Source organism: Balaenoptera musculus, chromosome 6 (assembly GCF_009873245.2).
Source record: "Balaenoptera musculus isolate JJ_BM4_2016_0621 chromosome 6, mBalMus1.pri.v3, whole genome shotgun sequence".
In the NCBI taxonomy this organism is placed as follows: Eukaryota; Metazoa; Chordata; class Mammalia; order Artiodactyla; family Balaenopteridae; genus Balaenoptera; species Balaenoptera musculus.
In genome coordinates, this window is record NC_045790.1 from 32,669,940 (window position 1) to 32,684,604 (window position 14,665).

At 43.0% G+C, this 14,665-nt stretch overlaps 1 protein-coding gene across 7 annotated transcripts in view; it reads right to left on the bottom strand.

Annotated features, from left to right (window-relative positions):
* NTRK2 (neurotrophic receptor tyrosine kinase 2) overlaps nucleotides 1-14,665 on the bottom strand; it is a 373,842-nt gene that overhangs the window by 64,189 nt on the left and 294,988 nt on the right. For all 7 annotated transcript variants that reach the window (XM_036855412.1, XM_036855415.1, XM_036855409.1 and 4 more), the window contains one exon: nucleotides 10,445-10,679. In XM_036855412.1, the coding sequence (XP_036711307.1) occupies nucleotides 10,445-10,679 (235 nt within the window). The remainder of the gene's footprint in view (nucleotides 1-10,444; nucleotides 10,680-14,665) is intronic.

Consider the following 14,665-nt stretch of genomic DNA (forward strand, 5'->3'; position numbering starts at 1 on the left):
ACCAAACAGGAATGCGAACTAACTACTTGAGGACAGAATTCTAAGAAAGTTTTATGGAGAGTTGAGAGATGGAGTCAAATCATGCTTGCACTTGGAGCTATTTCCATCCTGAAGACCCACTATGGTGGATAATATCTTTACTTTCAAAGACTTCCGGGGGAATGGTATATAATCTTTCTCAGACCTTCCTTTTAGGCAATTATCATTATCACTAAGAACCTAGAAAGTGCTCAGCACTGTGTGAGGCACTGTGGAGGTCAAGGTTAGAAGATGCACATTTTGCCCAAGAAGCACTTGTAATCAGGTCACCTAGTCTTGATTATAACTTCAGTCATCTGCAATAGTCTTTAAGTTCAATAACACCTTCATCTGCTATTCTTCCTTTAAGACCCAGGTCAAATCTTATTTCTTCCAGAGAATTTTCCAGGTTTCATCCCACATGCCAATAAAAATCAATTTATCTCTACTCTTCACAACTTGTATCATACTGCCTAGCATCAGAGTGATTCACTATGTTTCTTCTCCCCAAGAGATTTGTGGTTTTCTTTAGGGAACAGAACATGTCTCATTCAGAATTTACATATTGAAGAAGTATGGCTAAAACTTATATATGCAGTACCATCTTGGACTAATTCAGTCATTTATCCATCCAAGGTGTTCTGTCTCTGACCACAGGACGATGACTGTGGCAAAATGTAAAAAGTGTGGAGCATTATTAATATTCTGCCCACACATCTTTTTCCAAAGCCTTCTTGAACCAGTTCACATTTTGAGCCTGGGGAATCTCTCAGTGGTAACAGGGAAGCTTAGATAATTTCCTTTTGCTCAATACTCACTGAAGATGGAGACAATCTACTCTCTTACTAAAGTAATAATCTTGTGTAGGCAGGAAAACTTTGATTGTAGAAGAAGTATTATGTAAATGTAAGTTATTTAATTAAAAAGAAAAAAATCCTTCACAGGAAGTAGATGTTCTAAAGATGTGGGAGAACTTGTTTTCTTTACTGCAGTTTGTAAGTGGTTCACTGATAGATTTTTTTTAATGACATATTAATCATGAGAAATGGCGACTGTCTTCTACCTTTAGGCAAGGTGGAGTAACAGGGAAAAAATATACCTTCTTATCTGAAACAACCAAAAACTGGCTTAAATATATGTATATGAAACAACTATTTTCAAGACACTAGTTAACAGGCAATGAGGGATAATGATTCTTGAGAGATGAGAAACAAACATAGTGAGTTCTATGGTTACCAAGCTTAATTCATTGAAAGAGACAGAGGGCTCCAAGTGGAGCCCAGCATGCTCCCTGGATTAAGGAGATGGAGCAGAGAGCCTGGAAAGATCAAGGTGACTAGAATGGAAAAGACAGAATACCAAAGAAGAGAGAGCTGCACACAGAGAAAACTCTGAAGATTTATAGAGTGTGCCCCTCACGTATTCAGCTGAGTATTGATCACTGCACACATGTGAGGACACTATCAATGGCTGGGGAAGACTGTCCAAAAGGATCAGTGCCCAGTGCTCACACAGGACCAGGAATACTGCCAGTTCCCGATGAAGCAGAGTGAAAACCTCATGATTCATGGGGAATTAGGTAGAGTACCTAGTAGATCTTGCCTCAGTAGTTGCGAATTATTAGCTCTAAAGTAGGCACTGGTCTGATACTGCCTAATAAATCTTAACAGCAACACACAAAGGGATCAAACAGCTTCAAGGCAATATAACCACATTCCAGAACAAAGCTCAAAAATATATTTAGGAAGGCAAAATACCTAGCAACCAACAAGGTAAAATTGACAATGTCAGGCATCCAACCTAAAGTTACCAGGCATACAAAGCAGCAGGAAAATATGATCCATGATGAGGAGAAAAATCAATCAATGGAAATTGATCCAGGACTGACACACATGATGGAACTATAGACAAATATACTGAAAACATTTATTATAAATGCATTCCACATGTTTAAAAAGTTAACTAGAAGACTGGAAAGTATAAGAAAAGGCCCATATTGAACTTTTAGGAATGAAAAGTTGAATATGTGAAATGAAAAATATATTGGATGGGAATAATGGAAAATTAGACACTGCAGAAGAAAAAAAGTTATGGAAGTTGAAGACAGAGTAATAGAAACTATCCAAAATGAAACACAAAGAAAAGAGAATCCAAAAATATGAAAAGAGCTCAGTGGGCAATGAGACAATTTTAAGTAGTTTAATAAAAGTGAAATTGGAGTCCCTAGAAGTTAAGTAGGGAGAAGAGAAGAAATATATGAACAAATAATGGTCAGAAAATTTCAAATTGATGAAAACTATAAGCCCACAAATCCAAGAATGCCAATGAACCCAAGAGAAAATCTTAAAAGCAGCTTGAGGAAAAAGAAGCATTACATACAGAGGAGTAAAAATCTCCTACTGAAAAATGCCAGCACTTTTGTTTTTTTAGCACTGATTATGTGCCACTTCAGTTTATTGTCCTCAACAAGCTTTAAAGGCAGGAGCTCATTGAGAATAAAGAAACAGAGACCATGATGGCACATCAGGTGAGTACGGCATGGTTTTCTTTGCTCTTCCCAAACCCATTCACCCATTCACTTTCAGTTCCTTTTTACCTATAATAGAACCATAGTCTGTCTAGGTCTTCAGAAAGCCACTGATCTCTGCAAGTGTATTCAGTCCTTAGTCTTGGCCCATGTGTGGCCAGTGAGGTATAAGAAGGAGTCTTTGCAGAGGAGATGTTCTGGGAAAGATTTACTTCCTGATGAAAGGAAGGCATGCAGGCAGAAACTATCTTTTCTCTGCAGCCATCTTGCCCCCTTCCTCCTCCAATTGCATTTTTGACATGTTTGGAGTTGCTGCACCCATCTATCAGCCATGAGGAAAAGACCAAGAAAATGTCAAGTGCCAAAAAATTGCTCTGACGTTGAAAAGCTTCTGAACCAATCAGAAACTGCCCACCTGTGAACTTCTTGTCATGCAAACAAAAGCAACTCCCTATCTGCTTAGGCCATTGCTAGTAGCTAAATGCTAAATTCATTCCTAACGGGTAGAATCATAAAGTTAGAAGAGAGAAATTGGAGATTCAAACCTTTGCCTTTAGGACCCCAGTCTGATGCTCTTTCCTCTATACTCCAGCTAACTCTTTGTTGCCAGCTTCCTTTTTTAAGGAGCTCCGGTCTCAGTGATGCAAAGATATGGAATGTCACAGACATGGGACAGCTGAGGCCTGACTGCTTCAAAAATGGGTAAAAATGGGAGAAAGTCCCTGCTGAGGATACCTCTCAGTATTCTGAGGAATCAGAATCCTTCTGGCCCATCCAAGTCAATGTGCTATGGCCTACCTTCCTTCCCAGCATACCTGAAAGCACACTTAATTTCCGTATGTAGTACTTCCATGTACAAAGTGGATGGGCTTTTGATTTCAAGAAGAAGAGACTCAGAAGACTGAAAAACCAAGAGGATTTATGCCATCTCTCACTAACAGACTTTACTAGTTAGGAAATGGATGGAACCAGGCCCCTGGACAAAGGATCTCCAGGCCAGCTCTTTTGTGCAGGCTTTGGCCGCTTTCCGTAGCCCTTCTTAAAAGGCCACAAGTCCCAGTAATAGATTAAAGGCTCTGAGGCATTCTGTAGAAAGGAAATTATTCTTACCTTAGTGACCATGGATCTCTTTTACTGGTGAACAGCCTCTGACAGCTCATGGTTCCAGTTGGAGAGATGCTGCTCTAGGCCAATCAAATATGTACAGCAGTGGAGATGTGGGGATCTGTTGGGTGGATCTATTTTCATAAGCTGCCAGAATGCAATCTGACATGTCACTTTCTGGCATAAAAACTCTCAGTGGCTTCCCACTGACGAAAGGACCAAGTCCAAAATCTTTGGCATGGCAAACAGGTCCCCATGAAATCTGATAGTAGCCTAAATAGCCTACTTTTTTAGCCTCAGAGGCATGCAAAGGAGTCCCATTCCCTGGCCACACATCGCAATGTTTACATTGCCATCTCTTGTCCTATGCTACCTCCTATGCCAAGAATTCCACCCCTCCCCTCCTGGCCCATAGCCTTCTTGCCTCTAGAACAATTTTGGGTTCATGTCTTAAATACCAGCTCAAATGTCATGTCTCTGTGAACCCTACTCTGGTTTCCCAGCGTAGGCTGGTGGCTTTCTCTTTAGGGTTCCTGGTACATATTTCTATTACAGCATTCATCACATTATCCCATGTCTAAAAACTCCTCCTTTATTATTTAGTACAGTATCTAACACATAGCAGCTGCTTCATTAATGTGTGTTGAATGAATGAATGAATGAATGAATACTCACCCACCCTGTTGCAACTCCAAAGCATATGTGAAAGGTTCATAGGGAGGCTTGAATACAAATTAAGCCAATTTAGAATCTTGAAACAATTTATGCCAATCAACTTTTATATAGAATTAGTCTGAACTCAGTGTTCTGATTTCTCTCCAACAGACAGGTTCCTCTGAACTGTGCTCTTTCTAACTGTTGTACAAGGCATAAATTGAAGATGATTTCCAAGAATAAACAAACTCTTACATTTCTGGGGCCACTTTAATCAAAAGAACCCAAGCAGAAAGTTCTATAATCGTTCATGTGAAAGTTAAAAGTCATTGTGTGAGTATCTATTAAGGAGGAAAATAAGGAAATGGTATCTGCAAAAGAGAGTTAATGACATAGAGGCATTCTTCTTTCAGGAAGGGATTGTGTTGCCTCTTAAAATGAATGCCATGCCTGGCTTTATGGGTTCTAGGCAAAGTATATCAGAGGAAGTTTTTCTACTATAGTATTAATGTAAATAAGTTTAAGCTCTGAGCTTTCTACTGAAAATAAATTGTCTGAGATAAGGATGTCCCTATATCTCTGGCTTTACTTCCTGAAGACAGCACTCCTAGACTCAGAGACAGGCTATCTGCAAATCTGAGTATCTTCTGTATTCATCAACAGGGCTAAAAAGATATGCTCATCAAGGCTTTTCCTTATGTGTGTCCTGTTCAGCATACATAATATGTGCCCTGCACTCTTACAGTTTGCACAGATACAAAGATATATTAGACTTGTCCTCTCCCTGCTCTCATATCAGTGAGAAGACATGCACATGAACAGGTTTCCATGATGCAACGTGCTCTATGCTGTAATGCTTATTTATATGAAGTATTGCGGGATCACAGATTTGTGAGCCATTACTCTGCGTGGAGAAAGTCAGGGAGGAGGTGGAACTGGAATTGGTAGATGCCATGCTGCTCCTCATAGCGGGAATGACCTGGGCATTTTATACAACACATTAAAAACATCTGTGGAATGAGCTGAGATCTATCTATCTATCTATCTATCTATCTATCTATCTATCTATCTATCCATCTACCTATCTATCTATCCATCCATCCATCCGTCTACCTACCTATCTAGAAATGTTCACATTACACACAAATATTTCTTTTAAAATAAACACATTTTTTCAAAGACCAAGGTATGAAAGTTAATCCTTGATTATTTCCTATGTGCTTATCCAGTTCTTAAATTACCTAAGCCTTCTTCTCTCCTCTATGGTTCAGGACTTTATTTCCCAGTTTATTACCCCTCTTCCTCCAGGGTGGGCAGATTAAGGGACAACGTACTGAAGTTCAAAACAGTTCTTTTCCTACTCGTTATATCAGCTTATTTTAAGAAAAACCATCGTCTTTTCTCTCTGCTGTTCATAAACTGTATTGAGCACTTGAAGATGATTTCTAGACTTGTTGTTTATATCATTTTAACACTTTAGGATTCTGACCATGGCCTTGCTTAGCCAAGCTATATTCATTTGCTTCTTTTAATCTCCACCATTAATCAATTTGCTGATTCTGCGTCCTTCTCTTTTCTTCTTAAGTGAAAGATGGATTAAAGGATAGGATTTCTTACCCCCTGCCACCATAAAACTAAAGCCCAAAGGGGTATAAGACTTAAAAGCGAGGATTTCAGATGTTTGGGGCTCTCTATTCACCAACGGTCACATTCATTTTAAATGCATGTTGAAGCCAAATTGTGGAAAATACCAAAGTGCACATTAAAAAAAATTCAGTGGATACACTGTGGCATAGTAATGACCAAGTAGAGTGAGATCCTAGGTCTCTGACAGAAATCTGTTTCAGATGCTTCCTAAATGCCAGGCTTTGCCAGTGGAGGGAAGGAATAAAAATGAAATGAAAGACTGGTACTGCAGAGCTGCTAATTAAAATAATTCAGAGAACATAAATGCTAGAGTAATTTTGGACCTGCCATATCAGGCTGGTTTCAATGCAAATGTAGCGTTCCGATTTCTTCCTTCTTTGGGAAGATATAATTAGCTCAGCTGCAACAGGGTGGAAGCCTTGAGGCAGCCGTTTCCTGGTGCTGCCAGCTCCCCCATGATGGAGAAACAGCTGCCACCCGCCCCTCCTGCCATGGATCGCACAGAGCTGGGGCCACCCTGCAAGGCTGCTCACAAGCCACCACGAGCTGAAGGCTCAGGCTGCCAGTGGGACTGGTTCTTGCTTAAAGATAAGGGACATGTTACTCCTTAATTATCCAGTTGACTCTAGGCCCAGTCGCCATCCTTCCATATAAGATAGCCTTGGTGAACTCAAAAATCCTCCTCCGTTACTGTGGCAGGAAAGATACTTAACACTGGTGATGACAGCCCACATTGGCCACAGCAGCTCCCCACCTCGGAGTGTGCAGGCTTTTGGAGAAGCTAGGAACAAAACAATGAAGAAAATGTGCCCACAAATGAGAAACCGGAGCTGTAAGGAGAACACATTCCCCAGCTGCCGTGGCAGAGAAGATGAAGAGACACTGTGATGGGGACAGGCTCAATGCTAAGCTTATGGATGATCCAACAGATGGGTAACTCATGTGAAAGCAAGAGTGTCCTGGGAAATAGCCACTGCATGATGTACTCAACTCACTTGCAGAAACAGAGCACCAGCTTCTACTTGTCGATTTGACAAACTCAAGAGAATGGACTCTACTGACAGACTTTTGATATTTAAATAAGCAATAATATTCTACAAATGAGTTCTATGACAATAAATACTTTCATGGAACCAAAAAGTGTACCATCATTTTGAAATTTTAGAGAAGGCAAAATAGAATGCATAATTTCTTAGTTTTCCTAAGCTACCATCAAATTGTCAGGTTCTTACACCCATCATCCACTTTCCTACCGGCTTCCCCCCCAGGTCCACCTATCATAGACGCCAACGAAAGGCCGGTTTTTTCTCCTCCTCCTCAATGGGAACAACAGACAACCAAACAAACACACAAACCTTGCAGCTGCCACTGAGTAATGACCATGGTGGGGGGATTAAATCAATGTGGCATCTGAAGAATATTTCTTAATGACTGGGATAGTTCCATGCAGAACATTTAATAAATAATGGAACTGGGAATCATTATTTCCTCCAATCAATTCAGAAGGAAATACTTCAGGAAAATGTCACTTAAGTGGAGGATTTTCTTTTCACCAAATCAGAATATATGGTAGATGACAAATGACAGTGTTTTTATAATGCATAAATGACCAAAGCTAACTTCTCATGTCTATAATGATGGTTACTGTTTTGTTATTATTTTTTGGGCTTTTTTATCGAGATACAATTCATATACCATAATATTTACCCTTTTAAAGTATACATTCAATGGTTTTAAGTATATTTACACATATACTAAACAATCATCCCACTATACAATTCTAGAACATTTTCATCACCCCAAAAAGAAACTCCATATCCAGGACCAGTCACTCCTCGTTCCCCATTGCCCCTCAGCTCCTGGCAACCACTAATCTATTTTCTGTCTGTATGGATTTGCCTATTCTGGACATTCCATATAAATGGAAGCATGTAGTATATGACCTTTTGTGCTTGGCTTTCTGCACTCACCATAGTGTTTTCAAGGTTCGTCCATGTTGTAGCATGAATAAGTACTTCATTCCTTTTAATTAATGAATAATAGCCCATCATATGGATGACCACATTTTATCTGTTCACCAGTTGATGGACACTGAAATTGTTTCCACTTTTGAGCTATAATGAATAATGCTGCTATTTCGTTTGTGTACAAGTTTGTGTGCATGTGTGTGTATGTGTGTGTGTGTGTGTGTGTGTGAACATATGATTTCAATTCTCTTGGGTATATACCTAGGGGTAGAATTGCTGGGTTATATGGTGACTCTATGTTGAACATCTTGAAGAACTGCCAAACTATTTCCAAAACAGCTGCACCATTTTACATTCCCACCAGCACTTTATGAGGGTTCCAATTTCTCCACATCCCCGTTAACACTTCTTATTGTCTGTTTTGCCAAGTGGATGTGAAGTGGTACCTCACTGTGGTTTTGATTTACATTTCCCTAATGACTAATGATGTTGAGCATCATTTTATGTACTTATTGGCCATTTGTACATTTTCTTTGGGGACACCAAAAGAATCTTAAATCCTTTGCCTATTTTCTAATTGGGTAATTTATCTTCATATCATTGAGCTTTTCAGTCTTTTTCCTCTGAATTATTTTTCTAGAGATTATAGAAAAGGACACTGAGTTCTACTTAGTTCAGTCCCGGTTTTGAGAATGAAGCATAATTTTTTCGATTTGGATAATGATAAGGTTGAAAATATTTATCGAGCACTTATTTTGTGCCAGGCATTCTGAAACCTTTATTAACTTACTGCGAAAGGGAGAGCTATTGCTTGGGCCACATATTTCTTCCTTGGATGCTCATCAAGATCAGCAAAGATTTCTTAAGGAAGAACTCATGTGTTCCTTTGTCTCCTGAGACCGGGAAATGCCCCATTCCCCGCTTCCTGCCATGGGAGCAGAGCTAACAGAGAAGATGCATCCATTGGCAGGTAACCTCCCGCCATGTTTTAGCTACCTGTAATAAACTAGTCAGTCATTGCTAGACTCAGGACGGGTGCTTTGCAGCTCTGTTTTGAACACCTGAAGTTAAGACTGCCCATGTTTCCTGCAAATACACACAAGAAAATCCTTTACAATTGGGTCTCCATCCTTTCTTGGTATATAAAACATGGACAATGCTCATCAAGGTGACAAAGGAAGAAACCCCACAAATCAATCTATAGAAGAATGCACAGCAAGGCAATGGATTCATTGTCTTAGACTAATTGTAGGAAAGTCAGCTCGGTTAAAGGGCAGAGGCACTGGAGGTGAGGGAGGCTGCAGGGAGGAGTACAGGAGACAAACTGAGAAGGCTCCTCCTCAAACATAAATCATAAAGGGCAGAGCAAAGGCGAGAACAGGCATTTTCTTCACCAGCCCTAACCTAGTATGAAAGTTAGTGGAGTTCTAAGTTTTATCCTCTTTGGTAATATATTTCTAGAACATTTATTTCTTTTTCTTCCTACATCCCTCTCCCCTTAAAAATCAAGCAAAACAACAAGAAAACAAAATTGGGGGTTTGAGGTAGTAGAACACAACCCAAATCTTCACTTTCAATATCATGACTTCCCAGTTTCCAGAAATAACCCTTTTCTTTCATACCCAAGTTCTGAGATGTCAGTTAACAAATCTAACATGCCAAGGACGCCAACTCCAGGTAATCAGTGGATTTGAATTATTGTCTATAACTCTAGCTGTTAGTGTTTCAAATGGTGGAACCCCAGGCAGACTCAGTAGGACAGAACCTCTTACCAAGATGGCCACTAGCCAATCCACTTTCAGCCAAGATGGTTCTGAGTGGGAACTTCCAGGGTCTTAGCGTACTTTCATTTATGTGAACCAGTTCACCTTAGATCAAGCCTCAAACAAAGGCTCCTGGCACAGTTTCACAGAATCAAATCCAAACCTCAAAATCCTTTAACCTCATGGCCTCCTGGAATTTTTCCAAGGGTTCCCCTGGCAGAACTCTCACGTTGAGAACTTTCCTCTTGGAGATCTCACACACAGCTCTGGAGAGCCATGGGAAGAGCAGGACGGTGTTGTGGGCTGAACTGCGTTTCCCCCAAATTTATATGTAGAAGCCTTAGCCCCTAGAATCCCAGAACACAGCTGCATTTGGAGATAGGGCCTTTAAGGAGGTGATTAAGCTAAAATGAGGCCGTTAGGGTGGGCTCTAATCCAGTCTGACTGGCGTCCTTATAAGAAGAGGAAATTTAGACACACAGAGAGACCCCAGGGATGCCCGTGCACAGAGAAAAGACCATGTGAGGGTGTACATAGCGAGAAGGCACTGTCTGTAAGCTGAGGAGAGAAGCCTTAGAAGAAACCACCCCTGCCATCACCTTGATCTTGGACTTCTAGCCTCTAGAAGTGTGAGAAAATCAATTTCTGATGTGTAAGCCACTTGGTCTGTGGTATTTTGTTGTGGCAGCCCTAGCAAACTAATACAACAAGGGGCCCCCAGGGAAGGATGGCCCTGGGGTCTCTTCTTCGGTACAGCCACTCACCCTGTAGTAGTCAGTGCTGTATACGTCCCGGGACATGCCGAAGTCCCCGATCTTCACCAGGAGGTTCTCGCCCACCAGGCAGTTCCGGGTGGCCAGGTCTCGGTGCACGAAGTGCTGGGACGCCAGGTAGACCATGCCCGCAGCGATCTGCTGGGCGATGTGCAGCATCTGCGACTGCGTCAGCTCCGTCGGCGGGTTGCCCTCGGCCATCAGCACGGCATCAGGTCCGTGCGCCCTGGGGAGAACACAGAAGGCCTTGCTGGAGCCTCAGCTCTTTGCCTTGAGGGTCCCTTTGCCCCACATCAGCTGCTGGTGCGGAAAGATGCTGCCTGACTTAGCAAAAGAGGAGGGAAGGATGCTCCACCCACAGTTTTATCTCTAAAGCCTCCAGAGCACCTAGGCTTTATTTCCCAGAAAGTCTGGCATTTCCAGGGCCACGTGGGCCTGAATAAGTGCCCCCCTCGACACACAGACAGGTTCACATTTTAGGGTTCTGGAATTATGCTGGGGTCAGGCACTGGCTAGATCCCAAGACCCTGAAAAGCAGTCGGTGGACAAAGCAAAAAACAAGCAAACAAAAAAACCCAAATCAAAATAAAACACTGGGGGAAGAGTTTGGCTCTCCTGGAGTGAGGGGGTCACTGCACCCCAGCAGGAGCCCCAACTCTGTCCTCCCAGCCACATGCTGCAGCAGAGGGCCCTCACTCTCTCCAGAGTGCAGCTCTGCTCTCCCCTACACCACCTGCTCTGTGGTCCAACATGGCTTCAAGCTGCCCATGTTATCCCCAAGCCCAACTCAGCAGAATCCCAGGGCATCCTCATCCCGGACATTCATTCCCAGTGAAAAATACCATCTCCTTCGGCCCACCCCTACCCCTGACCTCCAGCTCAACACATGTCCTGGGCACCACATAGAAGAGCCTTTTGAATCACAACACATTTATTCTTTTACTGGGGCAAGTCTTATTCCCCACACTATGGCGGGGGGCAGGGGGGAGTGGTGAAGTATGGTGTCTTATACCTTCTTTATCTTCTGTTTTACACACCCAGCCTTTTCCCAGCTATGTGACAACTTAAGGCATCTTAACACTGGCATGTGCTTCAGGGAGGGGAGGGTCCCAGTCTTAGGATGCCATCATGAACCGCTCCCACCCCCCTTTCCGCATTCCCCACCCCGGAACCCTGCTGAGCCGACTGGAGTCACTGCCCCTGACGGCCTGAGGGGTGCTGCAGGGCAAGGAGTAAAGGTGTCCTTTGCTGCTGGACCTGCCAGGGCGGGAGTCAAAGGGCTTCTGTCTCCCAAAGGGAAACAAGGGAGAAGATCTCCTTCAGGACAGTTGGAAGCACTTAAAACAAACATAGAGGATTCTAAATTTTAGAATTTAAAGTGGGTGACCCCACCTATGGGGGTCCAGAGCTATATGAGTATTTGAAAATAAGAGAGCCAGAATTACCCAAGACCATCCATCTCGTTTTGCCCCTCCTCCGACCCACCAGCCCCATAGCCCCTCCCATCATGGCTCCAGCCACAGTGGTTCCCAAAACACGCTGTCACCAGATCACTCACTCTTGCATTTTCAGAGAACAAGCACTGGACAAGGAGGTGGGGAGTTTCCCAGTCCTCGCGGTGTCCAGCCCCATGATCTGGGGAAGACTTTCAACTTGTCCAGTCTGGAATTTCCCCATTAGGCAAAAATCCATAGGGGTATTATGTTGGGTGATGATTTAGGTTCCTTTTATCTCTGAATATCTGGATTTAACCATTCTTGTTTTTGTACAAGGCAAGTCCTGACACATTTATTTCCCTCCGTTCAAACTACAGCCCCGACTGCCAATGGTCACACAGAGGAGAATACGGGCAAAGCTTCAGGCTCTCTCCAGCTCAGAATCTCCCTCTGGAGTAGGAAGTCTTGCAGTGCAGCGGCCAAGGCTCTGGGTTATCAGAACTGAATGTGATCTCCTTCTAACATGCTAGCTGTGAGCTCAGGTAAGCTACAGAACATGTCTGGGCCTGTTTCCTCATTCTGTAAAGTGGGGATACTGACTACACCTTCCTAATAATATTACACTGACAGGGGATACTTGAGACTCTGCTTGTATGGTGCTTTGTAGACTTTCATTGGAAAGCTGGAGAGAAAGGCTTTGCAAACAAAGTTTTCTTTAAAAAAAGAAATGGATGGTGATACGAAAACACAAGTCATCATCTGTGCATTTCTTTTTGTGGTTGGCCTGTGATGGGGCTCTCAGGGTCGGCCCCACCCACCTCACTAAAGGTCACTCAAGCCCAACCCTTCCTAGCACTGAAGGGGCAGGGGAAAGTGACAGTGTTTTCACTCATCGTAGGAGACACGAGGAAAAGGACCTAGGGATGCACATAAATTACGGGAAATCCTGAAACACCCAGAGAACATAGGCCAGGATGAAGTCTTCATAGATTTAGTTCAAAGAGTGAAATAAGTTGTTGATTTTTCACAGCCTTATTTCAGCTCCAGAAATCCAGACTCCTCTAAGAATCTGTCTGTTGCAGACTCCAGGAAAGAGGAAAAGTTAGAGGCCAAGCACAAAAGGCCACCTCTGTGCAAAGCCCCCATCTGCCAGCTTTCCACTCTGCAGCACCGGAAAGCTGGCGCCCTCCAGGGCCCTCTGCACTCCACCTCCTTCCCTGTGGGTTGGGGCAGGCTCCTGCATTTTTTTTTTTTTTTTTAACATCTTTATTGGAGTATAATTTCTTTACAATGGTGTGTTAGCTTCTGCTTTATAACAAAGTGAATCAGCTATACGTATACATATGTTCCCATATCTCCTCCCTCTTGCATCTCCTTCCCACCCTCCCTATCCCACCCCTCTAGGTGGTCACAAAGCACCGAGCTGATCTCCCTGTGCTATGCAGCTGCTTCCCACTAGCTATCTATTTTACATTTGGTAGTGTATATATATATGTCCATGCCACTCTCTCACTTTGTCACAGCTTACCCTTCCCCCTCTTCGTATCCTCAAGTCCATTCTCTAGTAGGTCTGTGTCTTTATTCCCGTCTTACCACTAGGTTCTTCATGACCTTTTTAACCAGCCGTTTCTCCTGCTTGGTTCTGGGTATTTGAACAAGGTTCCTTTTAATAGAAGAAGCCTTTGAATGCTTTGCTTGAGCAGAAAGTCCTGCTGTAAAAACAGGGCAGGCGAGTCTTCTAAACAAATTCTTAAGAGGAGTATAAACAACGTTGACAACAGCCCTTTGCTTCACTCCACAGGTTACCCCGCAGCTCTTGGAAATAAAAACATATTTCACCTCTTCCAGGAGAACACGCCATAAGAGGGGAAAGCACCACCGGTGCCCTGGCTCGGGGAGCAGGTAGTAGCTTCAGCGGGATTCTGACGAGGGAGGTTGCCCACCCTGCCTTGTTCGGCCTGTTGCCTCCCCCAATGGGGGTGACGGCAGTACTTAGCCACACTCCTCTGGTTCCAGAATTCTACAGGACACTGCTTTCCTCCTGGTTTTTTAATGGCCACTTCAAGAGGAAGTACTGACATGGTTAAGACTATGGGTTTTGCAGCCCTGGCTATGGGTTTGAATCTCAACTCTGTCACTCACTAGCTGCTTGACTCACTTTCTTCAACTGTAATATGGAAATGATGGTAATAATAGCTTACTGTGTTGATATATTTATAACATTTACAATGCTTAGAAAGGCTCAATAAATAAATAGCTTTTTTTTTTTTTCTTGGCCTCACCACGCAGCTTGCGAGATCAAACCCTGGGCCCCGGCAGTGAAAGCACTGAGTCCTAACTACTGGACCACCAGGGAATTCCCAATAAATAGCTGTTATTGCTTGAAAAAAGAAAGCTGTCTCTATCTTCCCCTCATTGGAAGGGAATTCAGGAGAATTCTAAGGGGAAAATTGTCATCTCCTTGAAAGCAAGGACCATGCTTGACTCTTGATCTCCCAGCCAACCGAGCATAGGGCCTGGCCATGTTGGTCCTCAATGTGTGGCTTTTGGATGAATAAAAAGGGTGGGAGGATAATTGTAGACATCTGTCTTTATAGGGCAGTTCCAATGACACTTGGGGACACATTCATGGCAGTGTAAGGGCTGGGTTCCCTTCCAGAAAGAGAGGACAGACTGTAGTTCACAGCACATCCTTGGACCTGAGAACCTGATTCTTGGCATGGAAAACCTCTTGTTCCCAGAGTCCAGCAGATTCTGAAATGGAGCAGAGGAGATT